General features: G+C 41.6%; 1 protein-coding gene across 1 annotated transcript in view; it reads right to left on the bottom strand.

Moving 5' to 3' along the window:
• The window catches only part of LOC308140257 (cholesterol 7-desaturase nvd), a gene marked incomplete at both ends in the record, with an annotated part of 58,859 nt that extends 43,293 nt beyond the window's left edge, over positions 1 to 15,566 (bottom strand). The window contains 3 exons of the mRNA XM_080509942.1: positions 7,366 to 7,544; positions 7,950 to 8,138; positions 15,218 to 15,566. Of these exons, the coding sequence (XP_080366068.1) occupies positions 7,366 to 7,544; positions 7,950 to 8,138; positions 15,218 to 15,566 (717 nt within the window). The remainder of the gene's footprint in view (positions 1 to 7,365; positions 7,545 to 7,949; positions 8,139 to 15,217) is intronic.
• Between the last annotated feature and the right edge of the window lie 6,012 nt (positions 15,567 to 21,578).

Below are 21,578 nucleotides of genomic sequence, written 5' to 3'. Positions count from 1 at the left end.
CTCCATAGAAGACTTCTATACTCTTCTTATTGGTGCGTGCATGTGCAATATTGTACGCAACAATAGGTTACGTTAATTTGCTCTTTTATTATGGCGACTGTACTCAAAAAATAAAGACGTATATCTCGTGTAATGTTTCGTATGTGTATAAAGTATGTGTAATGTATACAAATTATATAGTGTATGGATTTCATAGTAATATTGCATATTATCATTTATGATCATTACCATTATTATTATTATTATTACGATCCATACGCGTTTATTTTTTCTCTATGAAGAGTCACAGGTTAAAAAACTTTTATCATGCCGGCTTAGCCGAGCCTTTTCTGTTGTTTATTGGTGACAATCATTTTTGTTTTTGTTTATAATAAAGCAAGACATTATTTGGTCACTTTTGAAATGATTCCTGTGTGACATTGTTTGATTAAACTGGCTTTTCAAGGGTTGAAAGTCCAGAAACATTAATCACTTATACTGAATTTATTGCTACTGTTTCATTGTGTTTTCAGTTTTTAGTTAATCCAAACTAATATCACGATGATTTTCTGAGTTTTCTAAAATAATACGAAAGAGTTCAGGGCCTTATCTTGTCACAGGGTGATAGATGGTCACATTATCGTTATAATTATTATTTTAATATAATATAAATAACTTCTTTTTCTTCTTCTTCTTCTACTTCTACTTCAGTTTTACTTCTACTTATTATTATTATACTCAATTATAATATATAATATATTTTATAATAATAAAACATGATAAATCTCAAAGACAGATCTTATTTCTTTAATAAAAAATGTAATCTTTCTTCTCTGACAGCCCAGTGTGTATTCTGGGCTGGGTTCAACCATGTGTATTTGTTTATTATTAAAGAGAAGACATTTTTAAATACATTACAGTCATTCCAACGTGCTTTTATAGAGAAAATAGAAAGCAAGCAGGTTTGTTTGTGACTGCGGAAAGAAAAACTCCCCCAACAGGGAGAAACTTTGTAGAAACCAGAATCAGAAGTGGAGAAGAGAAGAGAGGAGAGGAGAGGAGAGGAGAGGATAAAGGAGAGGAGAGGAAAGACAGAGATAGACTTGGTAAAAAAAACAAAACATGTGTATTCTGCTCATTCACAAAAACATCCTTCCCTTTTCTTTGCTTTTCTCAATGTGTTGTTTGTGTGTTTTTGTTTGTTTACAACAGGCAAACCATCACTGTGGAACACCTTCTCTCACAGTCCAACAGGGAGACCTGCTCCCCAACAGGACAGTGAGCTGGACATCATTGGACCAGATCTGCAGGAGGAATGTCCTGATGTCACAATCAGTGATCAGCTGATCTCTGTGAGAGACCACCTGAAGCAGCCCACTGTGGGACACCATGGACACTTCCCCTCCTCACAGTCCCTCTGGCCATGGTGACTCCACTCATCCATCATCTCAGGTAATGAAGGATTGAACAAGAATGTTTTACAGGCACTAAACATAGAAATTATTCATTTGTACATGCAGTGAATAACATGTTACAGAATTTTTCAGAGTTTCCATGAGCAATTTGGGCCACATTTTTAAGCACCATGCACTGAAAAAACCTACAGAATAAGAATACAACTGATCAAATCATTGCCAGAGTTTCAGCTGCTAACCTTGTCAATTAGAAACAGTACCAAAGAGGGGATTATTGATGTTCAGCATAGTGAACCTGTTCATTCTGGTCATCAGATGACATGAAGTGACCTCGACACAAAGTACTCACATGTGTCCAGGCATCATTTCTAATGATTGTGTCTTTCTTCCAAGGATACTAGTACCAAGGATACTAGCACCAATGATACTAGCACCAAGGATACTAGCACCAGCAGCCACCACCTGCCTGGTCCATGTTTCCACACCAGCAGCCACTTCACCTGCTTGGTCCTGCCTTGGGCAGAGTCAACAGCTGCAACCACCCGCTTGGCCTCAGCATCAGCTGCACCAACCTCCACCAGCACCACCATCTGTCTCCCCAACAGACCTTCGTCACCCTCCCTCTGTCCCCTCTTCATCTTCAGGTTCCGCTGCATCGACACAAGACGTGTTGCCTTCTTATGTGAACTGTCAATTAAAATGGAGGCACAAGAGGGCAGCACTTGAAGATGAGAAGCCATGGAGAGGGGGGAGACACCAAAAAAGCCACCTTTCAAGGAAGGACTATCACTACACATGTAAAATGTGCGGCCGCTCAAAGAACAAGAGCACTGGACACACTCAAATAAAGGTGAAATGGTACTGTCCAGCCTCTGGCAAGACTCTAATAGAATGGAGAGAGAGTCTGGAAAAATAGCTTCTGTCTTCTTTTTATTGCAATATTTGTGTTGGACAAATCTAAGACGCAATCATCTGTCAGTTTTGTGTGCAGAAATAAACTTAATTTCTTTGTAAATAGTTAAAAAAATCCCTTTGTTCCTCCCTCCTCTCTTCCTCCTTTTCCCCCCTTTTTTCCCTTTTCTTCCCCCACGGCTGCCGTTTTTATTCCCACCATAGACGTGGTAGAGCTGTTTACACTAAAATCACTGAAAAATAGTATTTGGTAAACAATTTGGTTAAAAGAGTTTTTGTAAAAGTGAGGAACTTGACGAATTTACATGTCTCTTCCTTGCGGGGCCATGCTAATCTACTCTGTATGGTTCCATTTTAGTATATGCGCAACCGAAGTTGCACAATGTGATAAAGGAGCAGAGTGTATTTTATGTGTATGAGAGCTGAAACCAGTCTAGCTCATGGTGGGACCCGACCTTCACTTTAACACTTTACTGCTTCAACTGATCAGTTTAAACCTTCAGATTAACACTTTACAACTACACATTAATGGTTTATAGCAGTTTATACTTTCAGATTAATGATAGATTAAAGGTGTACCGCCCTCTCCACCGTTTGAAAAAATGCGTATGCGCATGCGCAACGTTGTACCTGCTCCCGAGACGGAACGCCTACTAAAACGCGTGCGAGAGACATGCACGAGCCCAGTTCTCCTCGTGCACGCTCTGTTTGAAGTCCTAACAACTCCTAATCAAGTCCTGACAAAGTGCTTAGAAAGCCGAGAGCAGTCCTAACAGGTCCTAACGGGTCACGTGGTACAAACGTCATGTCATCAAAACTCCGCCCCCCTGAGACGCGCCTGCAGAACACTCGAGGAGGAGAGGAAAAGGGAAGACAACTAAAAGGTACGTCCAGTGAGTTCATTGTTGTTCTTTTCCCTAAGTCTAATTCAGTTTCGTGTTGTCATACTACCGTCATAGTCGCTCCTAATATCATAACTGCTTCATAATTCATAATTGCGCGATTATGAATCCCGAAAAAAATCGGCGGTGGTTCACTTTTAAATATAAATGTATATATCTATAAGTAGACATCGTTATCGATATGTCCTGTATGCATACATATATACTTGTATGCAAACATGTATATTATGTCTTGGACTGTACGAGGAATATTTAACTGAATTCCCTTCACTTTTCATTCTGCTCGCGGGACGTTATCGAACCGTCGGTGGATTATGATTTAATAAGCATTATTTATTCTCCGATCGATCGCAATGTGCCCACTCCATAGAAGACTTCTATACTCTTCTTATTGGTGCGTGCATGTGCAATATTGTACGCAACAATAGGTTACGTTAATTTGCTCTTTTATTATGGCGACTGTACTCAAAAAATAAAGACGTATATCTCGTGTAATGTTTCGTATGTGTATAAAGTATGTGTAATGTATACAAATTATATAGTGTATGGATTTCATAGTAATATTGCATGTTATCATTTATGATCATTACCATTATTATTATTATTATTACGATCCATACGCGTTTATTTTTTCTCTATGAAGAGTCACAGGTTAAAAAACTTTTATCATGCCGGCTTAGCCGAGCCTTTTCTGTTGTTTATTGGTGACAATCATTTTTGTTTTTGTTTATAATAAAGCAAGACATTATTTGGTCACTTTTGAAATGATTCCTGTGTGACATTGTTTGATTAAACTGGCTTTTCAAGGGTTGAAAGTCCAGAAACATTAATCACTTATACTGAATTTATTGCTACTGTTTCATTGTGTTTTCAGTTTTCAGTTAATCCAAACTAATATCACGATGATTTTCTGAGTTTTCTAAAATAATACGAAAGAGTTCAGGGCCTTATCTTGTCACAGGGTGATAGATGGTCACATTATCGTTATCGTTATAATTATTATTTTAATATAATATAAATAACTTCTTTTTCTTCTTCTTCTTCTACTTCTACTTCAGTTTTACTTCTACTTATTATTATTATACTCAATTATAATATATAATATATTTTATAATAATAAAACATGATAAATCTCAAAGACAGATCTTATTTCTTTAATAAAAAATTTAATCTTTCTTCTCTGACAGCCCAGTGTGTATTCTGGGCTGGGTTCAACCATGTGTATTTGTTTATTATTAAAAAGAAGACATTTTTAAATACATTACAGTCATTCCAACGTGCTTTTATAGAGAAAATAGAAAGCAAGCAGGTTTGTTTGTGACTGCGGGAAGAAAAACTCCCCCAACAGGGAGAAACTTTGTAGAAACCAGAATCAGAAGTGGAGAAGAGAAGAGAGGAGAGGAGAGGAGAGGAGAGGAGAGGATAAAGGAGAGGAGAGGAAAGACAGAGATAGACTTGGTAAAAAAAACAAAACATGTGTATTCTGCTCATTCACAAAAACATCCTTCCCTTTTCTTTGCTTTTCTCAATGTGTTGTTTGTGTGTTTTTGTTTGTTTACAACAGGCAAACCATCACTGTGGAACACCTTCTCTCACAGTCCAACAGGGAGACCTGCTCCCCAACAGGACAGTGAGCTGGACATCATTGGACCAGATCTGCAGGAGGAATGTCCTGATGTCACAATCAGTGATCAGCTGATCTCTGTGAGAGACCACCTGAAGCAGCCCACTGTGGGACACCATGGACACTTCCCCTCCTCACAGTCCCTCTGGCCATGGTGACTCCACTCATCCATCATCTCAGGTAATGAAGGATTGAACAAGAATGTTTTACAGGCACTAAACATAGAAATTATTCATTTGTACATGCAGTGAATAACATGTTACAGAATTTTTCAGAGTTTCCATGAGCAATTTGGGCCACATTTTTAAGCACCATGCACTGAAAAAACCTACAGAATAAGAATACAACTGATCAAATCATTGCCAGAGTTTCAGCTGCTAACCTTGTCAATTAGAAACAGTACCAAAGAGGGGATTATTGATGTTCAGCATAGTGAACCTGTTCATTCTGGTCATCAGATGACATGAAGTGACCTCGACACAAAGTACTCACATGTGTCCAGGCATCATTTCTAATGATTGTGTCTTTCTTCCAAGGATACTAGTACCAAGGATACTAGCACCAATGATACTAGCACCAAGGATACTAGCACCAGCAGCCACCACCTGCCTGGTCCATGTTTCCACACCAGCAGCCACTTCACCTGCTTGGTCCTGCCTTGGGCAGAGTCAACAGCTGCAACCACCCGCTTGGCCTCAGCATCAGCTGCACCAACCTCCACCAGCACCACCATCTGTCTCCCCAACAGACCTTCGTCACCCTCCCTCTGTCCCCTCTTCATCTTCAGGTTCCGCTGCATCGACACAAGACGTGTTGCCTTCTTATGTGAACTGTCAATTAAAATGGAGGCACAAGAGGGCAGCACTTGAAGATGAGAAGCCATGGAGAGGGGGGAGACACCAAAAAAGCCACCTTTCAAGGAAGGACTATCACTACACATGTAAAATGTGCGGCCGCTCAAAGAACAAGAGCACTGGACACACTCAAATAAAGGTGAAATGGTACTGTCCAGCCTCTGGCAAGACTCTAATAGAATGGAGAGAGAGTCTGGAAAAATAGCTTCTGTCTTCTTTTTATTGCAATATTTGTGTTGGACAAATCTAAGACGCAATCATCTGTCAGTTTTGTGTGCAGAAATAAACTTCATTTCTTTGTAAATAGTTAAAAAAGTGCCTTTGTTCCTCCCTCCTCTCTTCCTCCTTTTCCCCCCTTTTTTCCTTTTTCTTCCCCCACCTTAGCAGTCCCTTTTGCCCCGTCTCACGCTCTGTTTACAAGTCACAAGTCGGCATCGCTCACATAAGCTCACTTTACATGAAGATTTGCACCAGAGGGGGGGTGAAACTGAGAGCTGAGACTAGAGTAATCTGGCAATGACATGGGAGGGATTATTTTGTTCTTTTTTCATTTTTTTCCCCTCCTTTTTTCTTCTTTATGTTTTTATACATCTCATTTGTGCATGATGTGATTGATATACACCCACGTCTATCTCATGTCTCTGTAATGATTATCCAGCACTGCACATTTGTTATAATGAGAAAATGTTAATAAAAAGATATTGAATTTAAAAATGTGTAGAGATGAACAAACCTGTAAAACAAAAATCGTGTGATGCTTTAAACATGTTTTGTTCTGTTTATATAGTAAAAATGTGTTTCGTATTTTTTCACGTGTTGCAGCATGATGCAGATGTAGGACTTTTGGTGATTATACCGACTACTAAACATGTACTCCATTGGACAATGAGCAACAGATGCAATATTATTGATGTACTATCTACTATGAATGGAAGTGGACACCCACAGGACTCTTAACTACGGATGTTGGGGTCAGTCCAGTGGACAGTACGGACGGTGAACTTGAGGATGAGAGTGATGGTGAGGAAGCGTGACCCCCAGAATGTCAAGTGATAGTCTGAGGTCAGTTATATGAGTAACACACATCAGTATGGCTGTAAGATTATTGTAATGTATCTCGTTTGTGTTTCATCGTGTCAATAAAAAATGTATGATTGAAAACCTTGATGCTTTCGTATCATCGTAGAAAATGTTGCCCTCAGGTAATAAACCCTAAATGTTTGTGAATTATACATTATTAGAGACCTCAAAGCTCTCAATCGTTTTTACATTCTAAAATAAAAAGTCATGCTGTAGAGGGTTATCCTGCTATAAGTTCGGATTGAAGGGCAATCTTAATAAACAAAGCTTCCCTCCTCCTTCTTCAACTTCATACATTTATTCATTCAGTATTTTCTCATTCTTGAGTACGTTCTTTCTCCTTTCTGTCTCTGCAGGGTGGCGCGAAAAGTCTCTGATTTATAAATCGGGCTGCCTTCAAACTGTGCAGAGTTGATTGCTTCCCCGTGTTATTTTCTGTGCTTTTCTCTACTCTTTCTTTACTCTCTCCTAATAGCTGAGGTAAGCGGCAGCCATCTCTGTGTCTGGAGGTCGTTTCTATAAAAAGATGTTGTTTTTTTCTCGTCTCATTGAGTACATTTGGAAAGAAACAGTAATGAAAGTGGATTGATTGCTCCCACCTGTATGTGAGCATTGATGAAATGCTCGGTTCTGCCTCGGTAAACCCACTCGCCCTGTGTGATCTCCCCCTGCTCGGGCACGCTCCACTCAGGCCCTTCTCCGTCACAGTGAAACCAGACTAGAATCTGCTTGTTGACTTCACAGCTCGTCCAGCAACGCACCTTGGCAAACTCTGGCACTGGAGAAAAGAATGAAATCCAGATTTTTTTAATCTTCTTTTCGTTTTTATCTTCACTTCTGTGGGTTTTTTTCCCTTTGGTGACACCTTCGGGACAGATGGTTGGTCAACTTTATGCAGAAACAAAGGTACATATTTGCAGTAAATTTTCTTTAAATATTCATGTTCCTCAAGGTGTGTGTATTCAAGAGAAACTATTGAATATTACAGTACCAATACAACAGAACCAGACCTCTAAAAGCCTTTCTTTTGAAACAACAGCTAAAAGTCCAATCTTAGGATATCTTTATAGATTTAAATGGCTATTTTCAAAAGCTTTTTAATCAAGACTCCACATCATACAATAACGATGTATATTTTGCTTCATGAAATTACTATTCAGTGGACATCAGCCGCCTTCTGTACCTTTCTCCGAGTAGGGAATCTTCTCACACTTCCCATCATTTCCTCGAAACTGCCATCCGTGGAATGGGCACTCGATGCAGCTTCCGAACACCCGTCCTCCCACGGCCAGGTTGGCGCCCAGGTGGGGGCAGTAGGCATCCAGCACGTAGGCTTTTCCGTCCTCGCCCCGAAACACCGCCACTTCCTCTCCTAGGACATTCAGTACAGTAAAGATGAGTACATGAACAGGAGATGCAAGTAATAACCAGGTTTTTTGAGTAGAGAGAACAACTCGCTGTCCGCATGAGTATTAGTTCCATGTAACTTCACACAAAATGACCACTGATGGAAGCATAATGATTCTGAAAATACTCAAAATTACCACGAGGAGACATGAAACTCTCACAGAGGTGCAAAATGACCATGAAGCCACTAAAGCTGAACATTAGAAAGAAAGAGACAGATACAAGTCATGTCCTTTCAATCTGGGTCATTTCATCCCTTTAGATGGGTTGTATTATGCAAAATGTATCTGGTTTTCCAACAGATAAATGATCCCTTAAAAAAAAAAAAAATTCCCTTTCCAAATTTTTTCTGTTCATTATCCCATCCAAACAATAACAGAATTATTCACCCTTGTTTTTATACGTTCACATTTTTAAAGGGGTCATATTATGCAAAATTCACTTTCTAATGTTTTTCTAACAGTAATAATTGTCCCTGACGCCCCAGAAGTGAAGAGAGTCTGTCAACTCTCTCCCTGGCTTGTTTCATTTTTACAAAATGTGTCGCTCCAATGATCGACTCAGAAATCAAACCCTATATAGTGTCACCAGGGGTTTAAGCTAATCCCAGTCAATGTTGGCCCTCCCTTTGACTCCTCCCACAATTAGGCAGCTCTGCTCTGGCACATGGCACCACGAGAGGAAGTACTTCCTGCTTATCCTAAGATAGGCATGTGTGGGTGGAGACAGTCCAGCTCACGTAGACACAGCAGATTCTGAATGCAGCTCCTATGAGCCAATATACTCAAATGGATGAAAAGCTGGATTTGAGTCAATACATTTTGAATACAATCTGAAAGTGCTGAAAAGCTATATAATATGACCCTTTTAATGTCAGTTATTTTGTACTTAAATCAACAACTGTTAAACATGTGACAATCAACCCTGCCACACCAACTTTAATCCTGACTATGATTGTGAATTCAGGTATGAGATTATTACTTTCAATCAAAATTACAAACATGTGAATCTGTTAGGCATGACCAATGAGACATACAATATTCACAGAGCTGCACAATTTCAAGAAAATGCACATTAAAGAGGTACAAGATAGCTTTAAAACCGGGCAACCAAAGTCATTAATCCCCAAATTGTGCAAAATGGAAAAAAAAAAAAAATGCAGCTAAATTAATAGTGTGCCATGCTACCTGCCGCAATGTCTTTTTGAGTTGTGACACCCGATGGCAGCAGAATTGGAAATGTCCAAATCCCTTTTAGCAGAGCTCGGATTGCACCCAGATTAGTGCCTTCTGGTGAGCCGAGGTCTAGAGTGACAGCTGAAGCAGCTCCACAAGCGCTGAGTCAGGCCACCGCACAATTCAGAGAAATCTAAAGTCAAGGGTGACACAGCACCATGCTGCGTGGACTAAAAGTAGTGCGAGAGGTAGAGCTCAGTCACACCACCGCTCAGGGGAAACGATACAGTTGGCAGAATTCAATATATGACGAAATTGGATGACTGCTGAGAAAAGTTCGGCGGGTGACACTTCAGCCTCTCGCAGCAGGATGCAGACGGGAAGCCCGAGCCAAGTTGTGATACGGATCAAGAGAATGTGGGACAGTGAAATGTCAGGGTGGGAGTGCAGGGTGCTGGAATACAAGATGGGAGAGACAGGAGAACGTAAGGGATGACTTAAAAAAACAAAACAAAACAAAAAAACTACTTTCTATTGAGATTCCTAGAGAACATGTGTATTGCAAAAAGCCAACATGAGATCAAAAACTTCATGAAGCTACAGTTTCATTTTTCAGTGTCTTAACGTGGTTGTTAGTTTGGCTTCATTTGATGTCCCGAGTGACACGGAGTCAAGGTGAGCGCTGGCCTTTAAACTTTCTTCTTTGGGGCCAAAAAACAGTTACTGCCATTGTTTCTGGGTTAAGTGGTAAAAAGCCCAGACACATCCACTCATTCATTTCATTCATGCACCAACTCAGCAGGAATAAGCAGGACGGTAAAGAGGTGATCCAAGAGGCACTTTCACATGTTGTGTTTCATGCGAAAACCCGTGCATGGAGTGCACATGTCTGATTTTTTTATGATTTTGCTTATTTAATGATTCTCGAGCTAAATGAAGAATCGTGTGACGATCGTTGGAGAGGAAGGCGTCCATCGTTTTGACGACAGGCGTGATGTTCCTGCAGGAGCAGGTGCAGCTTTGTGGTGTTGGATGTCTATTTCTCAGGTGTAAAACCTTTCGCCTGCTGTTTGTGTGTGGGTTTGTTGTCAGGGGATGCAGCAGGCACATGAAAGCGCCCCTCGCTCTTTGAAAGCGTTTTCAACTCAAACTCAAAAGAAACACCGTGAAGAGATCAAACAGACGGGATCAAGTCCCGTATAGCAGATGAGAATAACAACATTTAAAATGCATTTTCGATTTAATTACCAAGGAGTGGAGCGTCAGCGTGAGCTGCATTTAAGCTTTGGGTCCGCTGCATATCAAACAGCGTGGAGACGGGGGGGAGGAGGGGGGACGCTTTAGAGGCTCTAGTGATGAGGTAGCTCATTTTAATGAAGCTCAAAGAGCAAACAGAGACTGTCAATCACCATAAAGACATGAAAATGAGTCCTCAATGCAACAAACATATGACTGGAGTACAGATATTGTGTTTTAACTGTAGAATGATCTGAAGTTCCCCATAAATCCCAAACAATTATGTAATTGTGTTAAAAAAATGCTCGACTTTCACTTCAGGTGGTGAAACGTGGAATGTGGCTTCTAACTAGATTCAGTTCAATTCAATTCAACTTTTTTTCTATAGCACCTCATAAAACAGTAATTTCTCGGTGCTTTTCACAGAGAAACCCAACAAATTAGGGATAGATGACTGGAAAATGTTTCTTCCCTTTGTCTCCCAGCCGCCATGTTGTTTTACTGAGTAGATGTTTGTACGTCTTTCATTCTCTATCAAAGTCAAAAGTCTTCCTTGAAGATTCATTTACTTTGAGCACATTAGCAAAGGCTTGCTCTTTCTTGCAGTTCACACTGCAATGGATCAAATTTCCTTTTGTAAAGTGCTAAAAAAAAACATCTCTTTAGTTATAAAGGTAATTAACTCACAAATAAACCAAAGTTTAATTTGAAAATGTGGCTTCCCGGTGAGTTGTGGCCCTGGACAGAGCCCCCGTACCCAACAAATGGTGCTTAAAGCCGGACTAAAGAGCCACAAGTCATACTGTGACCTCAGCCCCCGTTTAGATGAAAACAGAAACTCTTTGTTGGGTTTTGAGTGTCTGTTTACACGATGATGCTCGGAGTCATTGAAAACACAACTTTTCGAAAACATTCACATTCTCCTGGGACTTGGTAGTTTTATACTTGATAGTCACCTGTAATAGCAGTACAACTTGGTCGTCTGTATATACTAATGTCTGTATTCCAACTATTATTAATGGTTATAGCATGTTGTTCAGCCCCGAACTTGTAACCTGGCATGCTCACTACATCAGTTTCAGCGTTTCAGCCTTTTCCATGTTTTCAAAATGTTGCCATGAAACGTTTCTGAAACCAAAACGTGAAAGTGAAGCGTTTTCACTTGAAACAGCATGTAAACAGGACCTGAGGAAGCTGATCCAACCTAATTGATGAGCGCCTAAATGAAGGCTGGGTTATTTCCCTTGTGTGTGACGGCTTCAAACCAGCCAGATGTGGACAAGGACCCCAAAAAGAGTCTCAAACGTCTCCTTCCGTCTTCTAATCACAGAAGCAGGTCGAAGCTTGTCTGAGGTGCTTGAGTCTTTGTTCACGGAGAAAGCGTTACTAAGCAGTCTGATGCAGAACCGGCCCCTGACAAACATTGTGGTAGAGATGAATGTACATATAGTCAAAACATATACAAAACATTGTAATATGAGCGGCCTCCTCTCGTCTTAGCAACGGCCATAACCAAGACTGGTTGAGCTGCCAAACACTGGGAAGGTCAGTCGAAAGACGCTGTGTTATTTGATACTAAAATTTAAAAAAGGAGGGGAAACAATTTGGAAAATATTTAAGAAAGAGTCTCATCATGCAGTCAGAGGGGATGAAATTAAATCAACAAGATGTTTGTTATATATGTTTTATGACTTTCACAGCAGCTGGTAAATGTTTTCATGATTCATAACCAAAGCCTTCAATAAGCTTTTAAATGAAACTAGAGAGTTAAATTCAACATGGGCAGATTTCATTATTTCTTCACAGCCATTGAAGCACATTTACATGTATGTTTGATACGTAGAAAGAGAAATATAAATGGTTAAAGCAGTCAAAACAGCTGAGGTAATGGAATGACCTAAAAAGGCTCAAGTTGTGAAACTAGATCAAACATGTAGGAAAGCTAACACTGCTATAATGACAAATGGTGAAACTGTCTAAAACACATAAAGGGGCTAAAACAACTAAGCTAAAATGGGGGAAAAAACAAAACAGGAGAAAAGGCTAAAACAGTGACATTGAAAACTGTTTTCTGATATATTTCCCCCCCATTTCTGCTCATGTTGGTCATTTCAGAATGGTATACCGTTCACACTGGATTCAGATGGTCACACTCAAATTAGAAAATTATAAACTCAGCAAATAATCTGAATTGAGCATTATGGCTTGCTGAGAAGTTTTGAGTGAAATTTATATTCACTTCCAATACAATGTCACCAAACCAAAAGAAAATCCCAGTCAACAGTTACTGATGACAGTAAATTCTCATCAACAATCAGTTTTCATTGATTGCACAAGGTCACGGTCAACATAAACTATTATTCCAGGGCGGCAATGTGTGGTTTATTCAAAGCAGAAACAACCAACACTGGTCGCCCACTGTGACCTTGTGAGTGGCCGACAAGACACGCTGTGAAAACGGTGGTGACAACGGCGACACGCATCATGATTTAATACTATGGTTATTCAGGCGCTTTGTTAGTAACCACTTCTAATGTCTTGCTGGCTGAGGGATTTACTTTCTGCTTTCACGGGCAACATCTTTGGAACCACAGTGAAAAACTGAAATAAATCATAACAAACAGAGGGCTATTGTCAGTAGGATAAATAATTCACAAAAACAAAAAACAAAAAACTTCTCAGGACAGAATACAAGATAAATACTAAATGTTTGATTTTTCATGAAAGAAAAAATATCTCAAACAGTCTTTCTTTCTAAATATGCCCTTTAAAGGTGAAACATCCAGCTCTCCCTGTGTAAATGAAGTGGCTGCTGGAGGCCCCATGGCCACTAGCCGACCCTCGATAGACGCAAAGTGAATTCACACAATGACATGTGAGCATTTTTCATGTTTGCCTGACAGAAACCAACTGATGACATTCAGGCCACGTTTACAGGTACCCAAGTTTAAAAAAAAAACTGTGATATTTCTCAACAATTGGGCCTTGCATTTACACATAAACGCAGCTATTAGTCTCCACAAATGGTGATTCCTAAAAACTATGGCCACAGTGGAGATCTGGAAAAACTCCACTGAATAGTCCCTCCTATCTCCTTTCCTATCCACTTTTCCTTAACCCCTGGAAGTGTTTAAGTGGCTGCCATGATAAGGATCATTCAAATTCTCTAAAAGCTAATGAAAGGAAGCTCAATGCTTCCTTTACAACCTCCTTTAGCCTAGGAAACACTGATGCATCCTTTACCAAAGGAGACCAGTTCATGCGGCCCCACGATTCTTTATGGCGATAAAATTTAAAAGGACGGGTTCATCCGAGCGTTCAGGGAAACTCATGATGACTCAACACAGATCATGCTAAGTTACCGATGCAATAATATGCCTTGAACAACTTAAAATAAACTAAAACACATATCCCAACTATGAACGTGATGCAGATGTTGTAAATAAGCAGTAAAGTAAACTTGTTGTGCAGCCTATTGTCAGCTTGATTGGTTATTTATTCACCTGGAAGCAGTTTCACTTTGCTTCCTCGTAGCCTGGAGCCTCTTTTCCTGTGATTTTGATTCAAATCTTGTGATATTTGAGATTATATCAGCAGTTAGAGGCACAGGGGAAAGTGGTAGGAATGCACTTTTTGTAGTCCATTTTTGGAAATTTGTAGTTTTTTCACCACGGCAGACGTCACTAACCTGCACCGCTGTCGGATTATTATTACATCACCTAGTGGAAGTGCGGTCCGAAGTTTTCTAACACCTTTCGTGGACGATGTCACGGGGTGAAGGAAAAATGGATTCTAAAGGAGAAAGGGGGACTATTCTAAAGCTGCCTGGGTATTTGTTTGCATCAAAAGGGGGTTATGCGGATATTTATGTCACAATTTCTGAAGTTGTGATTTTTTTCCAAGATTCTGATTGGCTATCATGCGTGTTTTGTGACCTCGAGTGCGGGGGTGGGCACTTTAACTTTCTTCATATTTCCATCAATGGTTTTAACTATTATTTATTGCATGCTTTACTTTGTAATTCTGAAAAATGTGTGTTTTACTACAATAATTGATAGTTTTACCTTCTTTCCTTCTATCCATCCACCGATCCTCGCTAGCTATGAGTGAGGGCAGGATCAGGATTCGCCCTTGACAGGTCACCAGGCCATCGCGGAGCAAACACAGAGAAACAAGCAACCAACAACACTTGCATCCACATCTAGGGGCAATTTAGGGTCACCAGTTAACATCACATGCCTGCACCTGGAGGAAACCCAAGCACAACATGCAAACTCCACACAGAAAGGCCTGTAAGTATTTGAACTGAGACTTTCTCACTGTGAGGCGAGAGAGCTAAAAACTGATCCACCATGAAATACTTATTGTAATCCATAATTTATTTTATAGAAATTTCTTTAACAATTGGCCCCATTGGTAGTCAGCCACACAATGCTGTGCGATGGGGCAGCTGATGGGGTTTTTTGTCTCAAGACCAAAACTCAAAAGGCAAAACCTGGTGCCCACACTTTTAGAACCACTCATTTAATGCACTGTAGGGCCCCTGAGACTATTCCTGCTTGGGGCCCCCAAGATATCCTGGACCGGTCCTGAAGATGAGAGTTTCATTTGTTATTTAAAAGTAATATCCTACCGAGAATGGAGACATTTTTGACGTCTCCATTGTGCAGCATGTGTGAGTCCAGCACCCGGTACCAGCCGTTTGGGTAGATCGGAGGCAGTTCTCCCACCTTCCGCCTCCTGCGCACCTCGTTGGCCGCCTGCGCTCTGCTGCGGCCGCCCCGGGCGATGTACCCCACATCATCCGCTGACTTGAGGATCTCCAGGGGGCAGAAGAGCAGCCGGTGCAGCCAGCGTGCCGCCAGGAGGGCGACTCCGGCGAGGACGCAGAGGGATGCCCTCCACATCGCGTCCTGCGGCGTGACAAGCTGTGCGCCCAGGACCCCGAGTCCGATCCCCGCAGCCACCCCCAACACGCTCATGTCTGCGCTTCTGTCTGCGCGTCTCCCGGAGCGTCTGCGCGTAAATGCGCGCAGACGTAAGTGGAAACCAGGCATTGGAAACCAGGCAACTGTCTTCAAGCCACACCCGGCATGCTGAAACTCTAAACCGGGCTGGCTTTTTTTTAAAACTATGTATGTATAAACCAGAGGGCTGCAACCTTTGTGCGCAAAATAACGCATTTTTTTTCTACCTTCCCAACAAACCAAGTAGGACTGGAAGCTGCAAAACGTGTTAAAGCTGAAGATGAAACTAACAGAGCTTTGGAAGTTTCGTATATAGTTTTGATATAGCCACCTACAAAAAGTGAATCTCATATTGTATTTATGAAGTTTCAAATTACAATTTCAGATAGAAAACATTTCGTTACAGGTCCAGCTGTTTTAGCACCTCGTTTAGTTTTGCCCTTCTTTTTCATGCATACTTAGACAATTTTGACTTTTTTTTTTTTAGCTGTTTTAACTCTTCTTTATTTAGTTATGTACAGTTTTTCTTCATTAAGCAATTTTTTAAGCTCTTTTAGCAATTTTTCCAATTTCTTGTGACACATTGTCTTTTCTTTTTTCCCCTCTCCCTCGTAACTTTTTCAATGCCCTTTGTACCTAAGTGATAAGAGTCCGAAATGATCAAATGTTCATTGTATAAAAGCTTCAGGGAGCCACTACAGACAGGCTGAAGAGCCACACGTGGCTCCAGAGCTGCAGGTTGCTGATCCCACAGCCAAACTGTTGCCATGAAACTTGATCGTGGTTGTGAAACTTAAACTACAAGTACAAGGCAACACGTGGGAGGTTTCTTGGAATTCTAATTCCTGAGAATAAAAGTCAGAGTTATAGAATTCTGCAGGAGGGGAACAAATTTAATTTCGGCTTTAATCTGATTCTGACTTCAGAATTTTTGATAAAATATATCAAAATTCTGACATTTCCCTCGAAATTCAGAGATGGATGTCTTATCAAGACCAGAATTCTAACTTAAATCAGGATTTTGACTTGTTTCTCAAAAATAGAGTGGTGAGAAATAGAGAAGAGAAAATGTATTTATTTCCTCCCTCAATAGAATCCTGACTTAAGTAAATATTCTAACTTTTAGCTCTTACAAAGAAAGTCTGAATATTTCTCCTATGTGGACTATAATAGGACTTTTCTTTGATGGTTCCTATCCTCGTGTAAGATGCTATGTGTGTCCACAAACATTCGAGGGTAACATTTTGTAAATAAAGCAAATCATTTTTTAATGATAACAAGGTTTGTAGCTTTCTCCTAAATTCTAACATTATATTCTGAATTGTGATTTAGATTTTTTACAATTGGAATCATGCGATTAATGTCAAAAGTTGCATTTTTTTGTGTGAATTTATTCCAGAGAATGTTTACCTTTTTCTATGAGGTCTAATAAACTGAATATTTATATTAAATAAAAATATATTTTGAGGACTTTTTGTGACACTAATGTTGCTCCATAGAGTCGAATGTGTGTCGACAAACATGTGTCCATACAGTAGATCTTCTAGTGTCAACCAACAATACAGTGGAACATTATGTAAAACAAATCACTTCTTCTCAATGACGACAACAGCTTAAAGCAAACTGTGTGAAGGCGTTGAACAACTTCTCCTGGATTATTTCATTCTTAATTTATGTGATCTGACTGAACAGATTTGAACAAGATCGGCAACTCTATAATGACTTTGCTTGTTCTCTGTGCAGTTTGAATTCTTCTTTCCTCTCGCAGTATAAAAAAATGCATTTATAATTTGATTGATTACTTTAATTTGGCCATAATGTGTCAATAAATCTGTTACCTGCAACCTCAGGTTGATGAATCGGTATACAGGATGGATGGACGAATGAACTTAAGAAGATGAAAATTCAAAAAGTAGTTCTTGCTGCAGCAGCACGATTTTCCTGCTCAAACAGAGAATTCACAGTTACCTGTAGTTGCACCAGAACACAGTATTTCATCTTATTAGTTGGGATCGGTTATTAGAAGCATTATCAGCTTCTGTACCTTGAGCTGAGATCCCTGAAACTCCTAAATCATTTTCATCACTGTGCTGTGGAGAAAATCATTTCTGTGGTCATAGAGAGCTTCAGTCTCTCCCTGATTTAAGAGAAGAGGCCAGCATGGGATTTCATGTGGACAATTCCTTTTAATGAAGTGTGTTACAGACTGATACACAAAACACATCTGGCAAGCGGAAAGCACATGTGATCCGTACAGACCGTACAGTCGTGTGCTGCCTCCGCCCCCTTGTGGGCATCTATAAATAATGACTGTCAGTTATGAATTTAACAATGGGTTTCAGGTGGAAAATCAATATGAAATATCATTGTAAAGTCAAGGTATGCGTCTGTGCGTCTCTATTTCCAAAGTGTAATCTTTCATTCAGTGTAGTGATGGATAATTTTATCATACAGTTAAAAATGATGAGATTCAAGGGTGGAGTTGTATCAAACTATTAAACTGTGCGTACATCAGGGGTGTTTCACACATTTTAGTTCAGGGGCTGTGTGAGGTTCTGAGGTGGTCACCCCGACTCGGGATGTGGTTGGCGGGTGTTGGGAGAGAGGATGAGGCAAGGATGAGAGGGTAGACGGTGTTTTACAAAAATTTAATTAGATTTATTTTAAATATTCTTTTCACACACACTTTTACTTTCAGCCTCACAGTAGGCCAGAAGACAAAGACTCATTCCCTCTCAGTCTCTCAGTCCTCCTGACACTGACAGCAGGCTTCTTTAAATAGGCCCAGCCCCACCCTGAATTGAGCCAATCAGGATGGGCTGGGCTGAAACAAAAGTCTAGGGAGTGTTTAACTTTCCCTAAATTAACATAACCAAAAAGATATATGAATAAAGTACACATCAAACAGACAAGCATAATTACATTCAAAGTATATACACTACATTACTGTGATACGTCACCAGTGTCCACATGTATAGCAATGCGCACTCTGTCCCAGCCACGTCAGTGGGGGTGACGCGACGCCACCACCCATCCCCAACACAATCTCCAAATTGAATCAGCTTGGTGCTGAATGTTCACAAGCACCAAGCACCCCAAACTCCGGTTCCTCTCCCCACTGGATCCGGGAGGTGTCTGACTTCCGAGTCAGGTCAGACAAGGGGACTGCTCTCCGAGCAAAGTCTGGCACAAACCGACGATACCAACCCACCAGGCCCAGGAAAGACCAGACATCCTTCTGGTTTTGGGGCCTTGGGCAGTCAAGTACTGCCTGCACATTGTCCTTTTGTGGCCGGATCACACCTCGGCCTAAAACATGACCGAGGTACTGCACTTCCTTTTTTGACGGCCAAAGAAATGTCCATCAATCTCTGGAAATTGACTGGTGCGCCCTGCAGGCCAAAGGGCATGACCACAAATTGAAAAAGTCCCTGGGGTGTATGGAAGGCTGTCTACGGCCTGGCCTCCTTGGCCAGGGGCACCTGCCAGTAGCTTTTGCACAAGTCAAGTGTCATTATATAGGATGCTTTCCCCAACCTTTCGATCAGGTCTTCAAGCCGGGGCATGGGATTAGCGTCAAAGGGGGATTGAACATTCACCCGGTGAAAGTCAATACAAAAGCGCATGGTTCCATCTTTCTTTGGCACCAGCACCACTGGGTTGCTCCACTCACTCGAAGACTTCTCAATCACCCCCAGTGCCAAACATCTCCTCCACCTCAGTCTTGAGGAGACATTCTGGCACCCTGTACATCCGCTGGCGCACAAGGGTTGTGTCCTTGAGAGGGATGGTATGCTCCACCACCAGGGTGTACCCTGGTGTCTCTTTGAAAAGTTTTGGTGGAATCATCGCTGCCAGGTCCTTCTGCTGGTGGGAGGATAGATGGGACCAATCCACAGCAAAAGTAGGACTTTCTGCCCCGGCTGGAGGTTGTGCTGCCTGACGGCTTTGTCATACTCGGTCTTTTAGTGTGAATGGGCCTACTCCAGGTTTGCCTGCATCAGTTCAGTCGTTTCCTCCATCTTGTCCCTCATCTTGAGGACATGGGCCAGCCAGGATACTCTGGGTCTTGGGTGTCCTAGGTCCCTCCCAGGATTCTCTCATCACACCCAGAGGACCCCTCACCTGTCTTCCATAAAGCAGTTCAAACGGTGAGAAGCCAGTGGAAGCCTGATGAACCTCTCTATAAGCAAAGAGCAGGTAAGGCAGCCAGCAGTCCCAATCTTTTCCATTAGCGGCCACAAACGTCCGTGGGCCATCAGTCTGGGGGTGGTAAGGAGTGGTTTGGATTCCCTTGATGCCTAACCATCTATAAACCTGTTTCAGGGTCTTGGACCCTGATCAGTCAGGATTTCTTCGGGAATCCCTACCCTGGAAAATAACTGCAACAGGGCCTGATCTATGGGGCGAGCTGAACTCTTATGCAAAGGAAAAGCCTCTGGATAGCGCATGGCATAGTCACATATAACCAAAATATATTTATCACCATTCTGGGATCTCTCCAGGGGTCCTACCAAGTCCATAGCTATGTGAGAGAATGGGCAGTGGCTGAAGTGGATCAGGGCTATTTTTTTTCTTGCTTGTCAACTGGCACTTGGGGCAACTTTTACAAAACTCCTGCACTTCTCTATAGAGACCTGGCCAAAAAAAAACTGGCTACTATTCTTTCATAGGTCTTGAAATTGCTCAGATGCCCCAACCATGGTATCCCATGGCCTAATACTACCACATTTTCCCTGAGCTGCCTTGGAACCACCAGCTGCTCTGCTGTGCCCTGAGTTGGCTGATGGTATAGCAGACCCTCTTTCACAATAAAGCCTTCTCCAGACAAGGTCTAATTCACCCCAGTCGGCACATCCTCAATATGTGTGACCCTGTCACATGCTCCCTTCAGTATGGCATCTTCCTTCTGCAACTGCTCAATGTTATCTGGCACATCACCCCAAACGTCATCTGGCTGAATACCCTGTTGCTCTTCCTCCACTGTACCCACTAGCTTGGCCTGCCTGCGCTGCATGATGGTCTTCCTGGTTTTTACTCTGGCAGAGGCAGCAATTTCTGCATCAGTGAAGGCCAACTCCTTTAAACTATTGGACTCACTGAGCTCGTTATTTTCCTCCTCAGGGGTCTGGAACTGGCTCTGAGAACATGTGAACACCATGTTCACTGGCTTAGAAGACCGGAGCAATTCTGGTAGCACCACAATATCCTGTCCTATGACCACTGAGTGACTCAGTTTCTCCACCACACCCACAATCATCTGATAAGTCTGATTTTTACCTTTAGGTAGACCTCTGCTGTGCCGTATTCATGCTCATCCCCATTCACAAAAAGCACTTTCACCTTCCTGCATTGTATGAAGTCCCTTTCATCCACTAAGTAGGGCTGCACCAAAGTCTGGGTACTTCCTGAATCTAATAGGGCAGAAGCAGGTTTTCCATCAATTAGGACCGAAATCGTTTCCAGTCAGCCAAGAAAACTTATATTCTTGTCTTCTGGTTTTGGAATACAACTATTCACAGAGTGTTTTAACTTAATCTGAGGGCAATTAGGCTTAATGTGTCCTTCCTCTTGGCAATGACAGCACACGACCTTCCCTGCAACCTTCTGCTTGGAGCAGGGAAGGGATAGACTTGACTGGGGTAACTGGATTCCAAGCAGGCATCTTAGTGGGTTCAGCAGACGTAGAACCACTCCCATGACCAAACCCCTCAGACCTACCTCTGGTTGTCAGTCTTGACTCCCACTGGAAGTTTCTGTGCTGCTGTGCCGGCATGAAGGCCTCAACCAGCTCTGCCGCCCTCTGGCCATCTGTAGGTCCATGTTCTTTAACCCAAACTCAGATGTCTTGGACGAGGGTCCGAAGAAACTCTTCGGTGATCAGAACCTCGCAGACCTCTTCGACCGACTTTTTACACCGGCCTAATCCACTTGTATAACATGTCCTTGAGGCGTGTGTACAACTCACAAGGGGTTTCACTAAACTGGACCTCAGGCTCCCGGAACCTCCTGCAGTACACCTCCTCA

The sequence above is a fragment of the Blennius ocellaris genome, assembly GCF_963422515.1.
Source record: "Blennius ocellaris genome assembly, chromosome: 15".
NCBI lineage: Eukaryota > Metazoa > Chordata > Actinopteri > Blenniiformes > Blenniidae > Blennius > Blennius ocellaris.
This window is presented reverse-complemented; position numbering and strand designations above follow the sequence as displayed.